The following is a 19,273-nucleotide window of genomic DNA, read 5'->3' as shown; positions in this document are numbered from 1 at the left end:
GAACGATCGCCGGAGCCATACGGAGCCTGACTGTGGGAGTTGCGCTTGGAGCAGCGCTGCCACTAGACACCAGCTGTAAAGTTCATACAGTTTCCTTCGATATGCGCTCAGGAGGGGCGCTCAGGAGGGGTCAGATGATCCTGCCGTTGTACCTACAGCTGCTCATTGCTAATTTCATGAATGGGTTTCTCTCCCCCCTGCGCTGGCTGCCGCTTCTCTTCATCAGCGACATCATCCATCGTAAAGGAGGAGGAAGGGGGCCCGGACAGTCACTGCATCGCATCCATGAGTAGCCAGGAGGAGAAAACGAGCTCAGCAGGATCGATGGTCGCCTTTTCGCCGTTTCTGTACAGGACAGGAAGTGCAGTTTCTGTAAGTTATTTCTTAATAAAGGCTTTGTGATTTTAAAGTATAATTTGTGTTGGTGTTTATTTTTTGATGTGTACTAACGAATTTTTTTACATTTTTTTTGATGTTACTGGTCCTTTAACAAAACTCCAAAGAATTAAGGGGGGGGGTTTCCAAATGACTATATATATATATATATATATATATATATATATATATATATATATATATATATATATATATATACACCACACACACACACATACACTACTACTTGTACTTGTTATTATTCATAAAATATGAAAAGGAATATGAAAATATGTGTGAATAAACATTATATGTATATTAAGATATAACACTTCAGCCTTTACATATACTTGCAATTATTTCTTAATAAAGGCTTTGTGATTTTAAAGTATAATTTGTGTTGGTGTTTATTTTTTGATGTGTACTAACGAATTTTTTTACATTTTTTTTGATGTTACTGGTCCTTTAACAAAACTCCAAAGAATTAAGGGGGGGGGGGGTTTCCAAATGACTATATATATATATATATATATATATATATATATATATATATATATATATATATATATATATATATATATATATATATATATATATATATATATATATATATATATATATATATATATATACACACATACACACATACACTACTTGTACTTGTTATTCATAAAATATGAAAAGGAATATGAAAATATGTGTGAATAAACATTATATGTATATTAAGATATAACACTTCAGCCTTTACATATACTTGCAATTAGTATATAAATACCTTACCTTCTGCTCCTAGAATCTGCAACAGCAAAATGATTCTGGGCACTTTCTTCAAACAATGAAGGATTAATTAGAGGTGCCTGATCACTGTCCATTGTGACAACACGCTCACTTCAATAGTTTGATCTAAAATATCAAAATATTTTATTAAAACCACTTAGACCAAACACATTTTTACAGTATCAATAAATTAACTCGAAAAAATCTTGTGTGGGAAAAGACACTATAAAATCCAAATTGTACATTTTTTCAAATCATGATGTCTTCCAGCTGTAAATGCGGTCAATCTGCCATTGACTTCTACATGACCTTGGCAGGATTAAAATGGAGTACTTTTTTTATTAGGACGTTTAGCAGCCTAGGGCAGGGATGTCCAAAGTTTTGGCTTGCAGGGACACATTGGAAAAAGAAAAATTGTCTGGGGACACACTTGAAATACACAAACACGTTTGATTTGTAAAAGTAAAGGAAATACACAGAAAAGAACTACAATGCCAGTTGGATAACCAGATGGAGCTATACACTGAAATATGGGACACCTGGATATTAAATAGACTTATTATATTATTATTACTAACTGGGCAATGGGCAGAGTCCCTCCTCCTCCTATATCTTTTGCGACATGACGTTTCCTCGGGAACCAAGCTGGAACGCATTCATATGCATCCTGGGCCGCATGTGGCCTCGAGCCGCAGTTTGGACACCCCTGGCCTAGGGGTTTAGTTAATCACAGAAAGCACTCCTACCAAGAAAAAAATTACTTTAATTAATCCCCTAAGAGTTAAGAACATAATTGTTCTTCATCTCAGTCACAGCTACTTGTTGTTATTATTCAGAGATAAATTCATCAATCCACTACAAGTTTTTTCTGCAATTATCATATATTAGCCCATTATTTCCATCAATTTTTCTTGCTCTCACACGCAACAGTTTTCCTTTATTCATTTCCATCTACATTTACTATTGCTCATAGTCTCTTCACCAAACCCCCCATGCCTAACTGTATGTTATAGTTTACAGTGTTTCCATCATGTCCTTTCTCACACCTTTCATTTCCAAAAAGGGGGACTCCCTTTTCACCTTTTTCCTGTGTAATAAGAAAAATAGGGACAAATATGAACATCTTTCATAAGCTATAAAGCCTAAATCTTCAGGAAACAACTATGCCATCACATGTGACCCCATATGCCAGGATGCTATAGCTATGTTGTTGGTTTTAGCAGACTATCTATGCTACATGGCCTTACTGCCTCATACTGCTACAGAGAGCTATAACAAATTCTATAATTTCACTAGTTAACCAAGCATTCCTCATAGAATTATCAATTATACTAAATTACTGAATGTTGCGACACAGGCTCCTGGCATCCTACCCAGATGACATCCTTCTGGCCAAAGCAGGGGCAATCCGTTCACAGTTTCCTTACATAACCTCCTGGGCAAATCATTTCTGGTAAAACTGCTGGGAAGCCTCTTCTAAAGCTACTGCCCCTGCCCGTAATATTCTCTGTGAGGTTTGTTGGATTAATGGGAAAAGCCTGCCTATAACTGCGCACTTTATTACCCAAGATTCATTTTACGCTACCATTAACTTTTGCACATATTTAAAGTTTTACACAAATCATCACAGCATAACATCAATCTGAGCTTCGCCATGGGCACTACCTCATGTAAAAACACAACGTGCGATAAAGACAAACAGTAATGACTCTAACCAAACCTACTTCAATGAATCCGGTGACCTGAACACAGGGTAGAAATATAGCAGGAATTCTGCAATAACACTACATGATAGTGCAACATAATGAAGCAGAATAAAAATTTTGCAAAAAATTCAGGGATCCTCTGCCAGAACTCCAGACGTAATAATTTGTTCAATAGATTTAGCAGTTGTTCTGGTGTTTCAGCAATGTGTGAAAGTACAAATTCGAGCATTTCTTGGAAGATAACGGCATGTAATATGTGTGTGCTTTACAACAAGAATATTACAGTGATCATTTGGTGTTTTACACCATGTTATTATTAAGTATAAACACTGTGTAAATGTACCAAGCATGTAACATAGCCCATAGAGTTTATATAAAAGTTCTATAAAAAGTTCTTGTAAAAGTTATATTAAGTTCTTACAAGAGAAGATAAATTTCATTAATGGTTCTCTACAGAACCGCAGGGCGCAAAACTGTCACATAAAATAGAAAATTATCATCTTATTTGTAAATGTTGGATGATTAACAGATTAATATTTTGCATGTTTAAATTAAAAAAAAACAATGGTTTTAGTAGTCTTAAAATTCATGCTATGCACAAGGGATAACCTTTAAGCACAGGACATGACTTATCAGTGTTGCCAGTGTATTTCCTGCCAATGCAGCATTTTATAAAGGGCAATGAATGAATGAACGTACAATATTGCTGCTACCATCATTGCATCCCATTGTAGATTCTAACATTAAGTTTCTATTGCTGCAATCCATTTTCCCTTTCCTATATGTTTTAAAGGAGAAGGAAAGGTTAAAACTAAGTAAGCCTTATCAGAAAGGTCCATCTAAATATACCAGTAAACCCCCAAAGTAATGTTGCTCTGAGTCCCCTGTCAAAAGAAACACTGCATTTCTTTCCTTCTATTGTGAACACATGGGCTTCTGTATCAGACTTCCTGCCTTCAGCTTAAACCTCATTGCCCTGGGCAAGAGCATGCTCAGTTTGCTCCCCTCCCTTCTCTACTTTAATCTGAGCCCAGAGCAGGGAGAGACTCAGGCAGGAAGTGATGTCACACCACATTAATACTGCAGCTCATATTCTAAACAAACAGAGAGTTTCTAGAGCTTTTTACTCAGGTATGGTAAAACATTCTACAGAATAAATATAGCATTCTAGCTTGCACTATTGCAGCTAATCTATTGGCAATAAAATGCCTCTGTAGCTTTCCTTCTCCTTTATGCCACACCAGATCTTTCTCAGTAAAGGTGCAAGGAAAGCTAAAAGGTAAGATATAGGTAAAGCTTTTCATATAGATCAAAAGTAATGTAACAATGACACCTTTTCTGGAGAATTAAGATTATATTCTTATTATCACTTTAGGGCAATGGCACACAGAATGCTTTGTCATCTGGGGTAAATTTTCTCCGGCATGGGTGACACAACATGAGAATTAGCCCCAGAAATTGCTTTCTCCTGCATCTTCCATTGCTATCGTGGTTCAAATGTTTTCCCAAGGGTGATTCAATGCATTAAAGGGGTTTGAGACACTTTGCAATTGTTTTTCATTTTTTATTTGTGCTTTTTGGATTATTTAGCTTTTTATTCAGTAGCTCTCCAGTTTGCAATGTCAGCAATCTGGTTGCTAGGGTCCAAATGACCAAAGCAACCATGCACTTTCTTTTTTTGATCGGATGCCTTTGAAGGCACCCAAACATCGGCCATTGTTAGTGCTGAATCGTCAGATACAGGTAGAATTCTATTGTGTGTACCTGAGGATTTGGCAAATCCGAATCGTGCTGAAAAAGGCTGAATCCCGAACCGAATCCTGGATTTGGTGCATCCCTAATTGAAATAAACGTTTTTGGAAAGATCTTTTCCAAGAAAGATCGGAATTGTTACGTTTATTGCCACCTTCAAAGGTGAACCACCCTTTCAACTTATTTTGCATGCCACTGTAATTTTGTACTGGATGAGTGGCATGCCGTTATCATTTAAGGAATACAACATATATTTTATTTCCAATTTATGTATCCAATACAATGCAGTTTACCATAGGTTGAAACAAAAACTATGCAATACACGACTATACAAAAAGACCCATACTAAATTACCAGATGACCACATAAATGAGAGGATGGATTGCACAGACGCTTAAAAGCTGGTCTAAAGTCAGTTGTTTTTCAATTTGGAAACAAGTAGTCAGCACAACAATCTTCCATTGGTATACAATACACAAACTGGGTTGAACAGCACCACAGGATTGTTCAAAATGCCTCTTTGGGCATTACGGCAACATTTTAGGCCATGTTGCCTTTTATAAGTAAAAGGCAACATGCCCTGAAACATTGCTGTAATGCCCTGAGAGAGTGCAATAAAGGCATTGTAATTTTAAACAATGCTGTGGTGTTGTTTAACACTGTTTGTATGTATGTTTTTCAGTCAGGCCATTGATAGACTTTATGCAGTGATGCTTGTAATGTTGTTTCCCAAAAAGTCCCCACCATACTATGAAAACGCAGTGTATACCGGCCCAATAGATCCCCTTTCTCGCAGTTTCCACATTGTTCTATTGATGAGGGTTTACATTGTGCATTAGTGCTTCGGTTGATCGCTTCTCTGCCTTTTGGCTAAGATCAAGTGTAGTACTAAGCCTTTTGGCTAGGTACCCCTTCTTATGATGTTCTGTGAAGAAGGAGAAACACTTGGTCCTCTGGCCGGTTAAGATCAAGTGTAGTACTGGGCCTTTTGGCTAGATATCCGTTCTGTTAATCTTCTATGAAGAGGGAGAAACACTTGGTCGTCAAGCTAAGCTTCATGAAAGTGGAGGCGATGTGCTCCCGGGAGGGGTGCTGGATTCATTTTTCTGGGTCTTGCACAATGCACATGCCCTTTTGCTTCACTGGGTAAGTGTCATAGTCCTCTGGGCTTGATCCCAGGCCAAGACTTGCGCCCTGGGGGAACCTTCGGCAGATCCCAAGGTAGACGGGACTTCCCCTAGCCGCACGGTGAAGGGGAGTCCAAGAACCCCAAACCCCCTAGGGGGGGGCAGTGAGTATGGGGCTCACCCTTGCTTTGGCGAAGGTGGACCCATCTGCCCATGATGTTCTTTGGCCCGGCATGGGACACCTGAGGTTTGCGAATCCTTGTGGATAGCTGTTCTCTTACACCTCATGTGACTACAAGCCTGCGTTCCTATTGTAGCCTATGGGGCTGTGTTACTTTGCGTATTTATGCCGTCTGTTTTTTTGTGTTTATGTGCCCACAGACTTACAGGGGGGACACAATAGTGTATTAGCCATAGTCACAAATATTTTGGAAAACAACACAATTTCTCCCGAAATCAGTCTTTAGCCAACCCGCCACCCCATGGGCGACCCCAGGGATGGGGACAGCTACACAGTCACTATTAGAAATTTGGGGAGTCCTTTCTCAGATACCCAGGCCCGGACTGGCAATCTGTGGGTTCTGGCAAATGCCAGAAGGGCTGCTATAAAGTGCCATAGAAAGTCAGTATTTAGTGGGCTGGTGGGGTCTGTTTGGGCCTCTGTGTAGGCTGATTGGGCCTCTTTGTACCTGAAATGCCAGGGCCTATTTTGACTCTCAGTCCAGCCCTGCAGATACCCCCAGCCCAAAACAAAGTTGTGAATCACCTACAGGTGCAGGGTTTTCCAATGCAGTAAATAGGCACTCGGCCAAAATCCCACACTTACTAGAAGGACACCTTTATCCAATAACATGTTGGGCCAGAAACAAGACTACAAGTAAATAACCCTGTTCTAGCTACTGGGATATTCCTACGCACCCACCACAGACAGAACTTGTCTCTACAATCTCAGGAATTAAGACACTCGTGTTATTTAGCTCGCCTTTTGCACAACAGCGCTGGGATTATTCGTCGTAAAGCAATGCCAACCAATTAATCAGTAGTAAATGATGTACCTTCCACTATAGCAGCCGACCGGCTTCCATGCTGCGGAAACTTCCCTGAAAGCTACCAAACAAGACGCAGTTGAGTTAGGTTTGGCAGTAACCGGCGGAAAGCATGACGGGAAAGTAGTTCCGCCCTCCCGTGATTTCTACAAAACAACCACAGGCTTGAACTACATTTCCCACAGTGCACCGCAGCAGCACGTCCGCGCTTGTTTTGGTAAAGGGAGAAGTGACCTAGTGCTGAGTGAGGAGTTCTTGTTCTTCTAAACAAACAAGCAAGAAAAATAAAAATGCAGAGAAAGGACGTTGTCGTTGACCACCAGCCCTCACCACACCGGATGTCAGGCGCAAAAAAATAAAAAAAAACAAGGATAAAGTTACAGAGATAAGCTATTTTGTAGGTGATTCATTGTATAGTTGTGTAACCGTAAGCCAATTTGTGTCAGAAGGAATTGGTAATTATTTGACATACTCGCTTATGAAAGAAAATCTATTTTATTACCTCAGACTTTGACTGAAAACATAAACTGCAACTAAAGGCCAAAACTAATCTCGACACGGCAGCCTGGAATGTATTGGGTTTAGGGTTGCCATTTCTTTATATGCAGGTATGGGACCAGTTATTCGGAAACCCGTTATCCAGAAGGCTAGAATTAGGGAAAAGGTGGTCTCCCATAGACTCCCATTTTATCTAAATAGTCCACATTTTTTAAAATGATTTATTTTTTCTCTGTGATAATAAAACAGTACCTTGTGCTTGAGCCTAAGATAAAATTAATCCTTATTGGAAGCAAAACAGGCCTATTGGGTTTATTCAAAAGGGTGGTTCACCCTTAAGGTAACATAGTATTTTATAGAATGGCTGATTCTAAGCAACTTTTCAATTGGCCTTTGTTATTTATCTTTTTATTATTTGCCTTTTTCTTCTGATACTTTTAAGCTTTCAAATGGGGGGGGGTCACTGACCCCATCTAAAAAACAAATGCTCTGTAAGGCTATAAATGTATTGTTATTGCTACTTTTTATTCCTCATCTTTCTATTCAGCCCCTCATCTATTAATATTCCTGTCTTGTATTCAAATCAATGCTTGGTAAGTTAATTTGAACCCTAGCAACCAGATTTCTGAAACTACAAGCTGTAGAGCTGCTGAATAAAAAGCAAAATAACTCAAAAATCACAAATAATAAGAAATGTAAAGCGATAGCAAATTGTCTCAAAATATCCCTCTCTACATCCTACTAAAAGTTCATTTAAATTTGAACAACCCCTTTAATGTTTACATGTTTCTCTAGTAGACTTAAGGTACGAAGATCCAATTTATGGAAAGACCGATTATCCGGAAAACCCCAGGTCCCGAGCATTCTGGATAACAGGTCCCATACCTGTATTATTAGATTCAAATATGTTTGCATTATACAAGCCAAGATCAACTCAATACTCCAATATGCAATATGCTATTGTAATGTCAAAGTCACAACTACCTAGTTAAAGGACCAGTAACATCAAAAACTTTTTACAAAAAATTCGTTAGTATACAACGAAAAATAAACACCTTGACAAATTAAACTTGTAAATTGCAAAGCCTTTGTTTAGAAATAACTTACCGAAACTTCACTTCCTGTCCTCTTCAAAACAGGCGATACGGCGACCATCCATCCTGCAGTGCTCGATTTCTTCTCCCTGGCTATTCTAGTGACAGCTGTGAAGGAGGCTGAGGCTCCGCTCTCGAGTGCTGGCTGGTGGAGCAGGGTTTGTAGTGGGGTTCCCGATGTGCTCCGAGCCTGCCAGTGCCTGAGTGCACCTCACCTTCCCAGGCTAAAGACCACGATTTGTACTTTCGTGCTGCCTCACAATGAAGTCTGTGTTTTACCGTCGCTTCTTCATTCTCCTTCCTTGGGTGGTGATTATAATAGACAGTGACACGAGGAGATCCCCGGGCTCAGGCAGAGTCCCCAGCACTCACTATTACCCCTACTGGACCCGGAGGGTCGGACATGCAGCGCTCGTGAGACCCCGACCCAGTGACCCCAACACTAACCCGGGGCTGAACTCTGCCCCTCACAGGAGGAAGAACGAGACTGTGCTGCCCATGATCTATGCCATCACCCCCACCTACAGCCGCCCGGTGCAGAAAGGAGAGCTCACCCGCCTGGCCAATACCTTCTGCCTGGTGCCGCGTTTACATTCGATTCTGGTGGAGGACTCTGTGCATTCTGTGCGGGCCCTACATCTGCTCCCTAAAAAGACCAACTTTGATGTGGGCAGTGGAAAAAAAGGACGGGGAGCTGCCGATGCTGCCCCGCTTCCCGCACTGCTCCTATGCTAAAGACCGCATACAGGTGACTGCTTTTGACCCTTGCCCCAGCCAAGAAGCGGCTCACCAGCTCCGTCGGGTGCACAGAGTCCTCCACCAGAATCGAATGTAAACGCGGCACCAGGCGGAAGGTATTGGCCAGGCGGGTGAGCTCTCCTTTCTGCACCGGGCGGCTGTAGGTGGGGGTGATGGCATAGATCATGGGCAGCACAGTCTCGTTCTTCCTCCTGTGAGGGGCAGAGTTCAGCCCCGGGTTAGCGTTGGGGTCACTGGGTCGGGGTCTCACGAGCGCTGCATGTCCGACCCTCCGGGTCCAGTAGGGGTAATAGTGAGTGCTGGGGACTCTGCCTGAGCCCGGGGATCTCCTCGTGTCACTGTCTAGAATGAAGAAGCGACGGTAAAACACAGACTTCATTGTGAGGCAGCACGAAAGTACAAATCGTGGTCTTTAGCCTGGGAAGGTGAGGTGCACTCAGGCACTGGCAGGCTCGGAGCACATCGGGAACCCCCACTACAAACCCTGCTCCACCAGCCAGCACTCGAGAGCGGAGCCTCAGCCTCCTTCACAGCTGTCACTAGAATAGCCAGGGAGAAGAAATCGAGCACTGCAGGATGGATGGTCGCCGTATCGCCTGTTTTGAAGAGGACAGGAAGTGAAGTTTCGGTAAGTTATTTCTAAACAAAGGCTTTGCAATTTACAAGTTTAATTTGTCAAGGTGTTTATTTTTCGTTGTATACTAACGAATTTTTTGTAAAAAATTTTTGATGTTACTGGTCCTTTAATGCAATGATGCATTTTTTATTTTTTACCAAAAAAGGGCTTTAGCAGGACAAGTTTAACAACTGATTAGTCGATCACTGTAGTAAAAAACAAAACTTGTACTAGAGTAAGAGGAAACCGGTTATGCTGTAGCTGGTTCAGGGTAATGTTGCAGTCCAAGCAGGACAGAATTAAAATGTTTACTAACATAGGAATTGACTTATTTTTTTGCATAATTATGAAGAGATAAGATACAGATGAGGCTTGTTGATCAGAGAAGTGATTAGCTTTATAAAGAACAGTGTCAAAGGTATTTCAAGAGCAATTTGCTGACTTACTTAAAGTATCTTGGGGATAGGCATTGTTATAAAAAAAATACCATAAATGTATAGTAGGGTAAAAAATTAACTGGTGAAGGAATTTAAAAAAATATATGTAATACACAAAAACATTTGGATTCCTCTCCAGATCGGGTCGACCCCAAAAGCTTCTTCTTAAGCTTTGCTTGGTGGTGTGCTAGGGTTGAACTTCCCCGGACACGAAAGGGGTCGTCGTCGAGCACTTTCCACCCATTTCCAATGTGGTCTGTCTATCAGTGTAAGTCTGGCCCCTTGGAGTGGGCGTATTTGATCATCCTCTGCCCACTGGGAAGTTTCTTACATGAGTTTCCCCCATACCTTATCCTCTTGTCGTACTGGCCGCTATTTCTATGTATCTCTGTGAGAAAAGGCATCAGTTCTGGTGTGCCATGTGAAAGCGACTGCAAGGAAAATGAACGCTGGAAGGTGAACTAACTACTCTTTAACTAGCTTACGGAAAGTGTTGCGATGCTAGCGTCGCCAGTCGCCACCTGGTGGTCAACTGCAGAAATGGCCCAGAAAAGGGCCAGCAAAGCTACGCGGCGAAGGATGCCTGTCCGGAGCTCACGGAACGCCCGACGGAAGCGCCCGTGGCAAAAAAGACCTTTGCAAGCCGGGACCTGTCCTTTGCTTCGACCTGTTGCTACACCATCTACTTTTTGCACGGGCCAGATCAGGGGAAAGCGCGAACGCAGTCCCCCACTACCAGAAATTATGCAGTCGACTTTCCCGCATTTGGGGAAATCGCAGGGGTCAGCACGGCCGGAGTGCAATGGCTGAGCCTCGCCCTGGGAGAACCACCTTCGTGATCATGGTATCTCCCCTGCCAGGTAAGTATGAGTTGTTGGCGGCGAAAAGCACAGCTGCTGCTCCAACACCAGGTGGGCAACATAAGGAGAGTGCTCGACGCGCTCACTTGAGCTGGCGCGGACGCACCCGCAAGTCGCTCGTCTAGGCCGTCCGCCTGACCCCTTGCTTGAGTGCCGTCCACGGGTGCCCAGTGGCACAAGCGAGCGGCCCAAAGGCAAACCTTGGGCGGTCCGAGAGGCTGCACGCGTTCCACCCTCATTTGCATGCATGCATGCAACCTACTGCTTTGAAAGAAAACGGCTGGCCTGGGCTCAGGTACAAAAAAAAACCACAAAACAAAGAAAAAACAAAGACAAAACAAAATAGGCCAGCCCTCGCCTCCAACTGCAGCTGGACAGCCATGGCTGTACGCAGCAGCTGAAACTGCACTTTCTATCTTTGAACCAGACAAATCAGGGGAAAGCGCGAACGCAGTCCCCCACTACCAGAAATTATGCAGTCGAGTTTCCCGCATTTGGGGAAATCGCAGGGGTCAGCACAGCCGGAGTGCAATGGCTGAGCCTCGCCCTGGGAGAACCACCTTCGTGATCATGGTATCTCCCCTGCCAGGTAAGTATGAGTTGGGGAAGGCAAGACCGCCGGCGCTGCAAGGGTACACCTCAACGAGCATACGGAGACCTTTTTCCCTGGCCAACCCACCCACCCTCACCCCCATTTGGACAGGCCCTCGCCCCCTTCACGGCAAGCGGGCTCAACGGCCATCGGCGTTCCGTGAAACCATGGTGCGGCTTACCACCGCCTTGAGAAGGGGCGCTAAATGGGAAAAAGGGGCACAAGCTTAAGCGCTCCCATAGTTCATTGCAGCTAGCGCGTTTACATACGGAGGCCTCGCCCGTACTGACAGCCAGGCAGCCAGGCAGCCAGCCGCTTTGCAACAGGCGACCCTCGTTAGCATATCAATCGGCCCGGGGGAAACCGATGCTAGGTCAGGGCTGCGCTTTCAAAACCCACTTGGTTGCAGGCAGGGCCCAAAGAGCTGATTCGGAGTGGAGGGCCTTCGCCTTAGCTTTGGGGGGGAGGAGGAGGAGGAGGAGGAGGAGGGGGGGGGAACATTTGGATTCCTCTCCAGATCGGGTCGACCCCAAAAGCTTCTTCTTAAGCTTTGCTTGGTGGTGTGCTAGGGTTGAACTTCCCCGGACACGAAAGGGGTCGTCGTCGAGCACTTTCCACCCATTTCCAATGTGGTCTGTCTATCAGTGTAAGTCTGGCCCCTTGGAGTGGGCGTATTTGATCATCCTCTGCCCACTGGGAAGGTTCTTACATGATTTTCCCCCATACCTTATCCTCTTGTCGTACTGGCCGCTATTTCTATGTATCTCTGTGAGAAAAGGCATCAGTTCTGGTGTGCCATGTGAAAGCGACTGCAAGGAAAATGAACGCTGGAAGGTGAACTAACTACTCTTTAACTAGCTTACGGAAAGTGTTGCGAAGCTAGCGTCGCCAGTCGCCACCTGGTGGTCAACTGCAGAAATGGCCCGGAAAAGGGCCAGCAAAGCTACGCGGCGAAGGATGCCTGTCCGGAGCTCACGGAACGCCCGACGGAAGCGCCCGTGGCAAAAAAGACCTTTGCAAGCCGGGACCTGTCCTTTGCTTCGACCTGTTGCTACACCATCTACTTTTTGCACGGGCCAGATCAGGGGAAAGCGCGAACGCAGTCCCCCACTACCAGAAATTATGCAGTCGACTTTCCCGCATTTGGGGAAATCGCAGGGGTCAGCACGGCCGGAGTGCAATGGCTGAGCCTCGCCCTGGGAGAACCACCTTCGTGATCATGGTATCTCCCCTGCCAGGTAAGTATGAGTTGTTGGCGGCGAAAAGCACAGCTGCTGCTCCAACACCAGGTGGGCAACATAAGGAGAGTGCTCGACGCGCTCACTTGAGCTGGCGCGGACGCACCCGCAAGTCGCTCGTCTAGGCCGTCCGCCTGACCCCTTGCTTGAGTGCCGTCCACGGGTGCCCAGTGGCACAAGCGAGCGGCCCAAAGGCAAACCTTGGGCGGTCCGAGAGGCTGCACGCGTTCCACCCTCATTTGCATGCATGCATGCAACCTACTGCTTTGAAAGAAAACGGCTGGCCTGGGCTCAGGTACAAAAAAAAAACCACAAAACAAAGAAAAAACAAAGACAAAACAAAATAGGCCAGCCCTCGCCTCCAACTGCAGCTGGACAGCCATGGCTGTACGCAGCAGCTGAAACTGCACTTTCTATCTTTGAACCAGACAAATCAGGGGAAAGCGCGAACGCAGTCCCCCACTACCAGAAATTATGCAGTCGAGTTTCCCGCATTTGGGGAAATCGCAGGGGTCAGCACAGCCGGAGTGCAATGGCTGAGCCTCGCCCTGGGAGAACCACCTTCGTGATCATGGTATCTCCCCTGCCAGGTAAGTATGAGTTGGGGAAGGCAAGACCGCCGGCGCTGCAAGGGTACACCTCAACGAGCATACGGAGACCTTTTTCCCTGGCCAACCCACCCACCCTCACCCCCATTTGGACAGGCCCTCGCCCCCTTCACGGCAAGCGGGCTCAACGGCCATCGGCGTTCCGTGAAACCATGGTGCGGCTTACCACCGCCTTGAGAAGGGGCGCTAAATGGGAAAAAGGGGCACAAGCTTAAGCGCTCCCATAGTTCATTGCAGCTAGCGCGTTTACATACGGAGGCCTCGCCCGTACTGACAGCCAGGCAGCCAGGCAGCCAGCCGCTTTGCAACAGGCGACCCTCGTTAGCATATCAATCGGCCCGGGGGAAACCGATGCTAGGTCAGGGCTGCGCTTTCAAAACCCACTTGGTTGCAGGCAGGGCCCAAAGAGCTGATTCGGAGTGGAGGGCCTTCGCCTTAGCTTTGGGGGGGAGGAGGAGGAGGAGGAGGAGGAGGGGGGGGGGAACATTTGGATTCCTCTCCAGATCGGGTCGACCCCAAAAGCTTCTTCTTAAGCTTTGCTTGGTGGTGTGCTAGGGTTGAACTTCCCCGGACACGAAAGGGGTCGTCGTCGAGCACTTTCCACCCATTTCCAATGTGGTCTGTCTATCAGTGTAAGTCTGGCCCCTTGGAGTGGGCGTATTTGATCATCCTCTGCCCACTGGGAAGGTTCTTACATGATTTTCCCCCATACCTTATCCTCTTGTCGTACTGGCCGCTATTTCTATGTATCTCTGTGAGAAAAGGCATCAGTTCTGGTGTGCCATGTGAAAGCGACTGCAAGGAAAATGAACGCTGGAAGGTGAACTAACTACTCTTTAACTAGCTTACGGAAAGTGTTGCGAAGCTAGCGTCGCCAGTCGCCACCTGGTGGTCAACTGCAGAAATGGCCCGGAAAAGGGCCAGCAAAGCTACGCGGCGAAGGATGCCTGTCCGGAGCTCACGGAACGCCCGACGGAAGCGCCCGTGGCAAAAAAGACCTTTGCAAGCCGGGACCTGTCCTTTGCTTCGACCTGTTGCTACACCATCTACTTTTTGCACGGGCCAGATCAGGGGAAAGCGCGAACGCAGTCCCCCACTACCAGAAATTATGCAGTCGACTTTCCCGCATTTGGGGAAATCGCAGGGGTCAGCACGGCCGGAGTGCAATGGCTGAGCCTCGCCCTGGGAGAACCACCTTCGTGATCATGGTATCTCCCCTGCCAGGTAAGTATGAGTTGTTGGCGGCGAAAAGCACAGCTGCTGCTCCAACACCAGGTGGGCAACATAAGGAGAGTGCTCGACGCGCTCACTTGAGCTGGCGCGGACGCACCCGCAAGTCGCTCGTCTAGGCCGTCCGCCTGACCCCTTGCTTGAGTGCCGTCCACGGGTGCCCAGTGGCACAAGCGAGCGGCCCAAAGGCAAACCTTGGGCGGTCCGAGAGGCTGCACGCGTTCCACCCTCATTTGCATGCATGCATGCAACCTACTGCTTTGAAAGAAAACGGCTGGCCTGGGCTCAGGTACAAAAAAAAACCACAAAACAAAGAAAAAACAAAGACAAAACAAAATAGGCCAGCCCTCGCCTCCAACTGCAGCTGGACAGCCATGGCTGTACGCAGCAGCTGAAACTGCACTTTCTATCTTTGAACCAGACAAATCAGGGGAAAGCGCGAACGCAGTCCCCCACTACCAGAAATTATGCAGTCGAGTTTCCCGCATTTGGGGAAATCGCAGGGGTCAGCACAGCCGGAGTGCAATGGCTGAGCCTCGCCCTGGGAGAACCACCTTCGTGATCATGGTATCTCCCCTGCCAGGTAAGTATGAGTTGGGGAAGGCAAGACCGCCGGCGCTGCAAGGGTACACCTCAACGAGCATACGGAGACCTTTTTCCCTGGCCAACCCACCCACCCTCACCCCCATTTGGACAGGCCCTCGCCCCCTTCACGGCAAGCGGGCTCAACGGCCATCGGCGTTCCGTGAAACCATGGTGCGGCTTACCACCGCCTTGAGAAGGGGCGCTAAATGGGAAAAAGGGGCACAAGCTTAAGCGCTCCCATAGTTCATTGCAGCTAGCGCGTTTACATACGGAGGCCTCGCCCGTACTGACAGCCAGGCAGCCAGGCAGCCAGCCGCTTTGCAACAGGCGACCCTCGTTAGCATATCAATCGGCCCGGGGGAAACCGATGCTAGGTCAGGGCTGCGCTTTCAAAACCCACTTGGTTGCAGGCAGGGCCCAAAGAGCTGATTCGGAGTGGAGGGCCTTCGCCTTAGCTTTGGGGGGGGAGGAGGAGGAGGAGGAGGAGGAGGGGGGGGGAACATTTGGATTCCTCTCCAGATCGGGTCGACCCCAAAAGCTTCTTCTTAAGCTTTGCTTGGTGGTGTGCTAGGGTTGAACTTCCCCGGACACGAAAGGGGTCGTCGTCGAGCACTTTCCACCCATTTCCAATGTGGTCTGTCTATCAGTGTAAGTCTGGCCCCTTGGAGTGGGCGTATTTGATCATCCTCTGCCCACTGGGAAGGTTCTTACATGATTTTCCCCCATACCTTATCCTCTTGTCGTACTGGCCGCTATTTCTATGTATCTCTGTGAGAAAAGGCATCAGTTCTGGTGTGCCATGTGAAAGCGACTGCAAGGAAAATGAACGCTGGAAGGTGAACTAACTACTCTTTAACTAGCTTACGGAAAGTGTTGCGAAGCTAGCGTCGCCAGTCGCCACCTGGTGGTCAACTGCAGAAATGGCCCGGAAAAGGGCCAGCAAAGCTACGCGGCGAAGGATGCCTGTCCGGAGCTCACGGAACGCCCGACGGAAGCGCCCGTGGCAAAAAAGACCTTTGCAAGCCGGGACCTGTCCTTTGCTTCGACCTGTTGCTACACCATCTACTTTTTGCACGGGCCAGATCAGGGGAAAGCGCGAACGCAGTCCCCCACTACCAGAAATTATGCAGTCGACTTTCCCGCATTTGGGGAAATCGCAGGGGTCAGCACGGCCGGAGTGCAATGGCTGAGCCTCGCCCTGGGAGAACCACCTTCGTGATCATGGTATCTCCCCTGCCAGGTAAGTATGAGTTGTTGGCGGCGAAAAGCACAGCTGCTGCTCCAACACCAGGTGGGCAACATAAGGAGAGTGCTCGACGCGCTCACTTGAGCTGGCGCGGACGCACCCGCAAGTCGCTCGTCTAGGCCGTCCGCCTGACCCCTTGCTTGAGTGCCGTCCACGGGTGCCCAGTGGCACAAGCGAGCGGCCCAAAGGCAAACCTTGGGCGGTCCGAGAGGCTGCACGCGTTCCACCCTCATTTGCATGCATGCATGCAACCTACTGCTTTGAAAGAAAACGGCTGGCCTGGGCTCAGGTACAAAAAAAAAACCACAAAACAAAGAAAAAACAAAGACAAAACAAAATAGGCCAGCCCTCGCCTCCAACTGCAGCTGGACAGCCATGGCTGTACGCAGCAGCTGAAACTGCACTTTCTATCTTTGAACCAGACAAATCAGGGGAAAGCGCGAACGCAGTCCCCCACTACCAGAAATTATGCAGTCGAGTTTCCCGCATTTGGGGAAATCGCAGGGGTCAGCACAGCCGGAGTGCAATGGCTGAGCCTCGCCCTGGGAGAACCACCTTCGTGATCATGGTATCTCCCCTGCCAGGTAAGTATGAGTTGGGGAAGGCAAGACCGCCGGCGCTGCAAGGGTACACCTCAACGAGCATACGGAGACCTTTTTCCCTGGCCAACCCACCCACCCTCACCCCCATTTGGACAGGCCCTCGCCCCCTTCACGGCAAGCGGGCTCAACGGCCATCGGCGTTCCGTGAAACCATGGTGCGGCTTACCACCGCCTTGAGAAGGGGCGCTAAATGGGAAAAAGGGGCACAAGCTTAAGCGCTCCCATAGTTCATTGCAGCTAGCGCGTTTACATACGGAGGCCTCGCCCGTACTGACAGCCAGGCAGCCAGGCAGCCAGCCGCTTTGCAACAGGCGACCCTCGTTAGCATATCAATCGGCCCGGGGGAAACCGATGCTAGGTCAGGGCTGCGCTTTCAAAACCCACTTGGTTGCAGGCAGGGCCCAAAGAGCTGATTCGGAGTGGAGGGCCTTCGCCTTAGCTTTGGGGGGGAGGAGGAGGAGGAGGAGGAGGAGGGGGGGGGAACATTTGGATTCCTCTCCAGATCGGGTCGACCCCAAAAGCTTCTTCTTAAGCTTTGCTTGGTGGTGTGCTAGGGTTGAACTTCCCCGGACACGAAAGGGGTCGTCGTCGAGCACTTTCCACCCATTTCCAATGTGGTCTGTCTATCAGTGTAAGTCTGGCCCCTTGGAGTGGGCGTATTTGATCATCCTCTGCCCACTGGGAAGGTTCTTACATGATTTTCCCCCATACCTTATCCTCTTGTCGTACTGGCCGCTATTTCTATGTATCTCTGTGAGAAAAGGCATCAGTTCTGGTGTGCCATGTGAAAGCGACTGCAAGGAAAATGAACGCTGGAAGGTGAACTAACTACTCTTTAACTAGCTTACGGAAAGTGTTGCGAAGCTAGCGTCGCCAGTCGCCACCTGGTGGTCAACTGCAGAAATGGCCCGGAAAAGGGCCAGCAAAGCTACGCGGCGAAGGATGCCTGTCCGGAGCTCACGGAACGCCCGACGGAAGCGCCCGTGGCAAAAAAGACCTTTGCAAGCCGGGACCTGTCCTTTGCTTCGACCTGTTGCTACACCATCTACTTTTTGCACGGGCCAGATCAGGGGAAAGCGCGAACGCAGTCCCCCACTACCAGAAATTATGCAGTCGACTTTCCCGCATTTGGGGAAATCGCAGGGGTCAGCACGGCCGGAGTGCAATGGCTGAGCCTCGCCCTGGGAGAACCACCTTCGTGATCATGGTATCTCCCCTGCCAGGTAAGTATGAGTTGTTGGCGGCGAAAAGCACAGCTGCTGCTCCAACACCAGGTGGGCAACATAAGGAGAGTGCTCGACGCGCTCACTTGAGCTGGCGCGGACGCACCCGCAAGTCGCTCGTCTAGGCCGTCCGCCTGACCCCTTGCTTGAGTGCCGTCCACGGGTGCCCAGTGGCACAAGCGAGCGGCCCAAAGGCAAACCTTGGGCGGTCCGAGAGGCTGCACGCGTTCCACCCTCATTTGCATGCATGCATGCAACCTACTGCTTTGAAAGAAAACGGCTGGCCTGGGCTCAGGTACAAAAAAAAAACCACAAAACAAAGAAAAAACAAAGACAAAACAAAATAGGCCAGCCCTCGCCTCCAACTGCAGCTGGACAGCCATGGCTGTACGCAGCAGCTGAAACTGCACTTTCTATCTTTGAACCAGACAAATCAGGGGAAAGCGCGAACGCAGTCCCCCACTACCAGAAATTATGCAGTCGAGTTTCCCGCATTTGGGGAAATCGCAGGGGTCAGCACAGCCGGAGTGCAATGGCTGAGCCTCGCCCTGGGAGAACCACCTTCGTGATCATGGTATCTCCCCTGCCAGGTAAGTATGAGTTGGGGAAGGCAAGACCGCCGGCGCTGCAAGGGTACACCTCAACGAGCATACGGAGACCTTTTTCCCTGGCCAACCCACCCACCCTCACCCCCATTTGGACAGGCCCTCGCCCCCTTCACGGCAAGCGGGCTCAACGGCCATCGGCGTTCCGTGAAACCATGGTGCGGCTTACCACCGCCTTGAGAAGGGGCGCTAAATGGGAAAAAGGGGCACAAGCTTAAGCGCTCCCATAGTTCATTGCAGCTAGCGCGTTTACATACGGAGGCCTCGCCCGTACTGACAGCCAGGCAGCCAGGCAGC

General features: G+C 48.1%; 1 protein-coding gene, 10 non-coding genes and 1 pseudogene across 12 annotated transcripts in view; 1 reads left to right on the top strand and 11 right to left on the bottom strand.

Moving 5' to 3' along the window:
- slc38a9.S (solute carrier family 38 member 9 S homeolog) overlaps positions 1-7,374 on the bottom strand; it is a 58,023-nt gene extending 50,649 nt beyond the window's left edge. Inside the window, exons 1-3 of one of the 2 annotated variants that reach the window (XM_041580571.1) lie at positions 6,793-7,374; positions 1,731-1,894; positions 1,156-1,278 (exon numbers count right to left, since the gene is read on the bottom strand). In XM_041580571.1, the coding sequence (XP_041436505.1) occupies positions 1,156-1,247 (92 nt within the window). In that variant the 5' untranslated portion in view covers positions 1,248-1,278; positions 1,731-1,894; positions 6,793-7,374. The remainder of the gene's footprint in view (positions 1-1,155; positions 1,279-1,730; positions 1,895-6,792) is intronic. The other variant, XM_018244485.2, reaches the window with a different exon arrangement.
- Positions 5,461-5,628, top strand: LOC121399603 (annotated as a pseudogene).
- A 3,517-nt stretch (positions 7,375-10,891) lies between the features above and the next one.
- Positions 10,892-11,055, bottom strand: LOC121392995. Its single transcript, XR_005965198.1, has one exon. It is a non-coding gene; the product is annotated as a U1 spliceosomal RNA (small nuclear RNA).
- A 425-nt stretch (positions 11,056-11,480) lies between these two features.
- On the bottom strand, positions 11,481-11,644 carry LOC121392978. The gene has a single exon (XR_005965181.1). It is a non-coding gene; the product is annotated as a U1 spliceosomal RNA (small nuclear RNA).
- A 1,077-nt stretch (positions 11,645-12,721) lies between these two features.
- Positions 12,722-12,885, bottom strand: LOC121392994. The gene has a single exon (XR_005965197.1). It is a non-coding gene; the product is annotated as a U1 spliceosomal RNA (small nuclear RNA).
- A 426-nt stretch (positions 12,886-13,311) lies between these two features.
- On the bottom strand, positions 13,312-13,475 carry LOC121392977. Its single transcript, XR_005965180.1, has one exon. It is a non-coding gene; the product is annotated as a U1 spliceosomal RNA (small nuclear RNA).
- Positions 13,476-14,553: 1,078 nt separating this feature from the next.
- LOC121392993 lies at positions 14,554-14,717 on the bottom strand. Its single transcript, XR_005965196.1, has one exon. It is a non-coding gene; the product is annotated as a U1 spliceosomal RNA (small nuclear RNA).
- A 425-nt stretch (positions 14,718-15,142) lies between these two features.
- Positions 15,143-15,306, bottom strand: LOC121392976. The gene has a single exon (XR_005965179.1). It is a non-coding gene; the product is annotated as a U1 spliceosomal RNA (small nuclear RNA).
- A 1,078-nt stretch (positions 15,307-16,384) lies between these two features.
- LOC121392992 lies at positions 16,385-16,548 on the bottom strand. The gene has a single exon (XR_005965195.1). It is a non-coding gene; the product is annotated as a U1 spliceosomal RNA (small nuclear RNA).
- A 426-nt stretch (positions 16,549-16,974) lies between these two features.
- LOC121392975 lies at positions 16,975-17,138 on the bottom strand. Its single transcript, XR_005965178.1, has one exon. It is a non-coding gene; the product is annotated as a U1 spliceosomal RNA (small nuclear RNA).
- A 1,077-nt stretch (positions 17,139-18,215) lies between these two features.
- On the bottom strand, positions 18,216-18,379 carry LOC121392991. The gene has a single exon (XR_005965194.1). It is a non-coding gene; the product is annotated as a U1 spliceosomal RNA (small nuclear RNA).
- Positions 18,380-18,805: 426 nt separating this feature from the next.
- On the bottom strand, positions 18,806-18,969 carry LOC121392974. The gene has a single exon (XR_005965177.1). It is a non-coding gene; the product is annotated as a U1 spliceosomal RNA (small nuclear RNA).
- Positions 18,970-19,273: the final 304 nt, after the last annotated feature.

Source organism: Xenopus laevis, chromosome 1S, assembly GCF_017654675.1.
Source record: "Xenopus laevis strain J_2021 chromosome 1S, Xenopus_laevis_v10.1, whole genome shotgun sequence".
NCBI classification, from domain to species: Eukaryota; Metazoa; Chordata; class Amphibia; order Anura; family Pipidae; genus Xenopus; species Xenopus laevis.
This window is presented reverse-complemented; position numbering and strand designations above follow the sequence as displayed.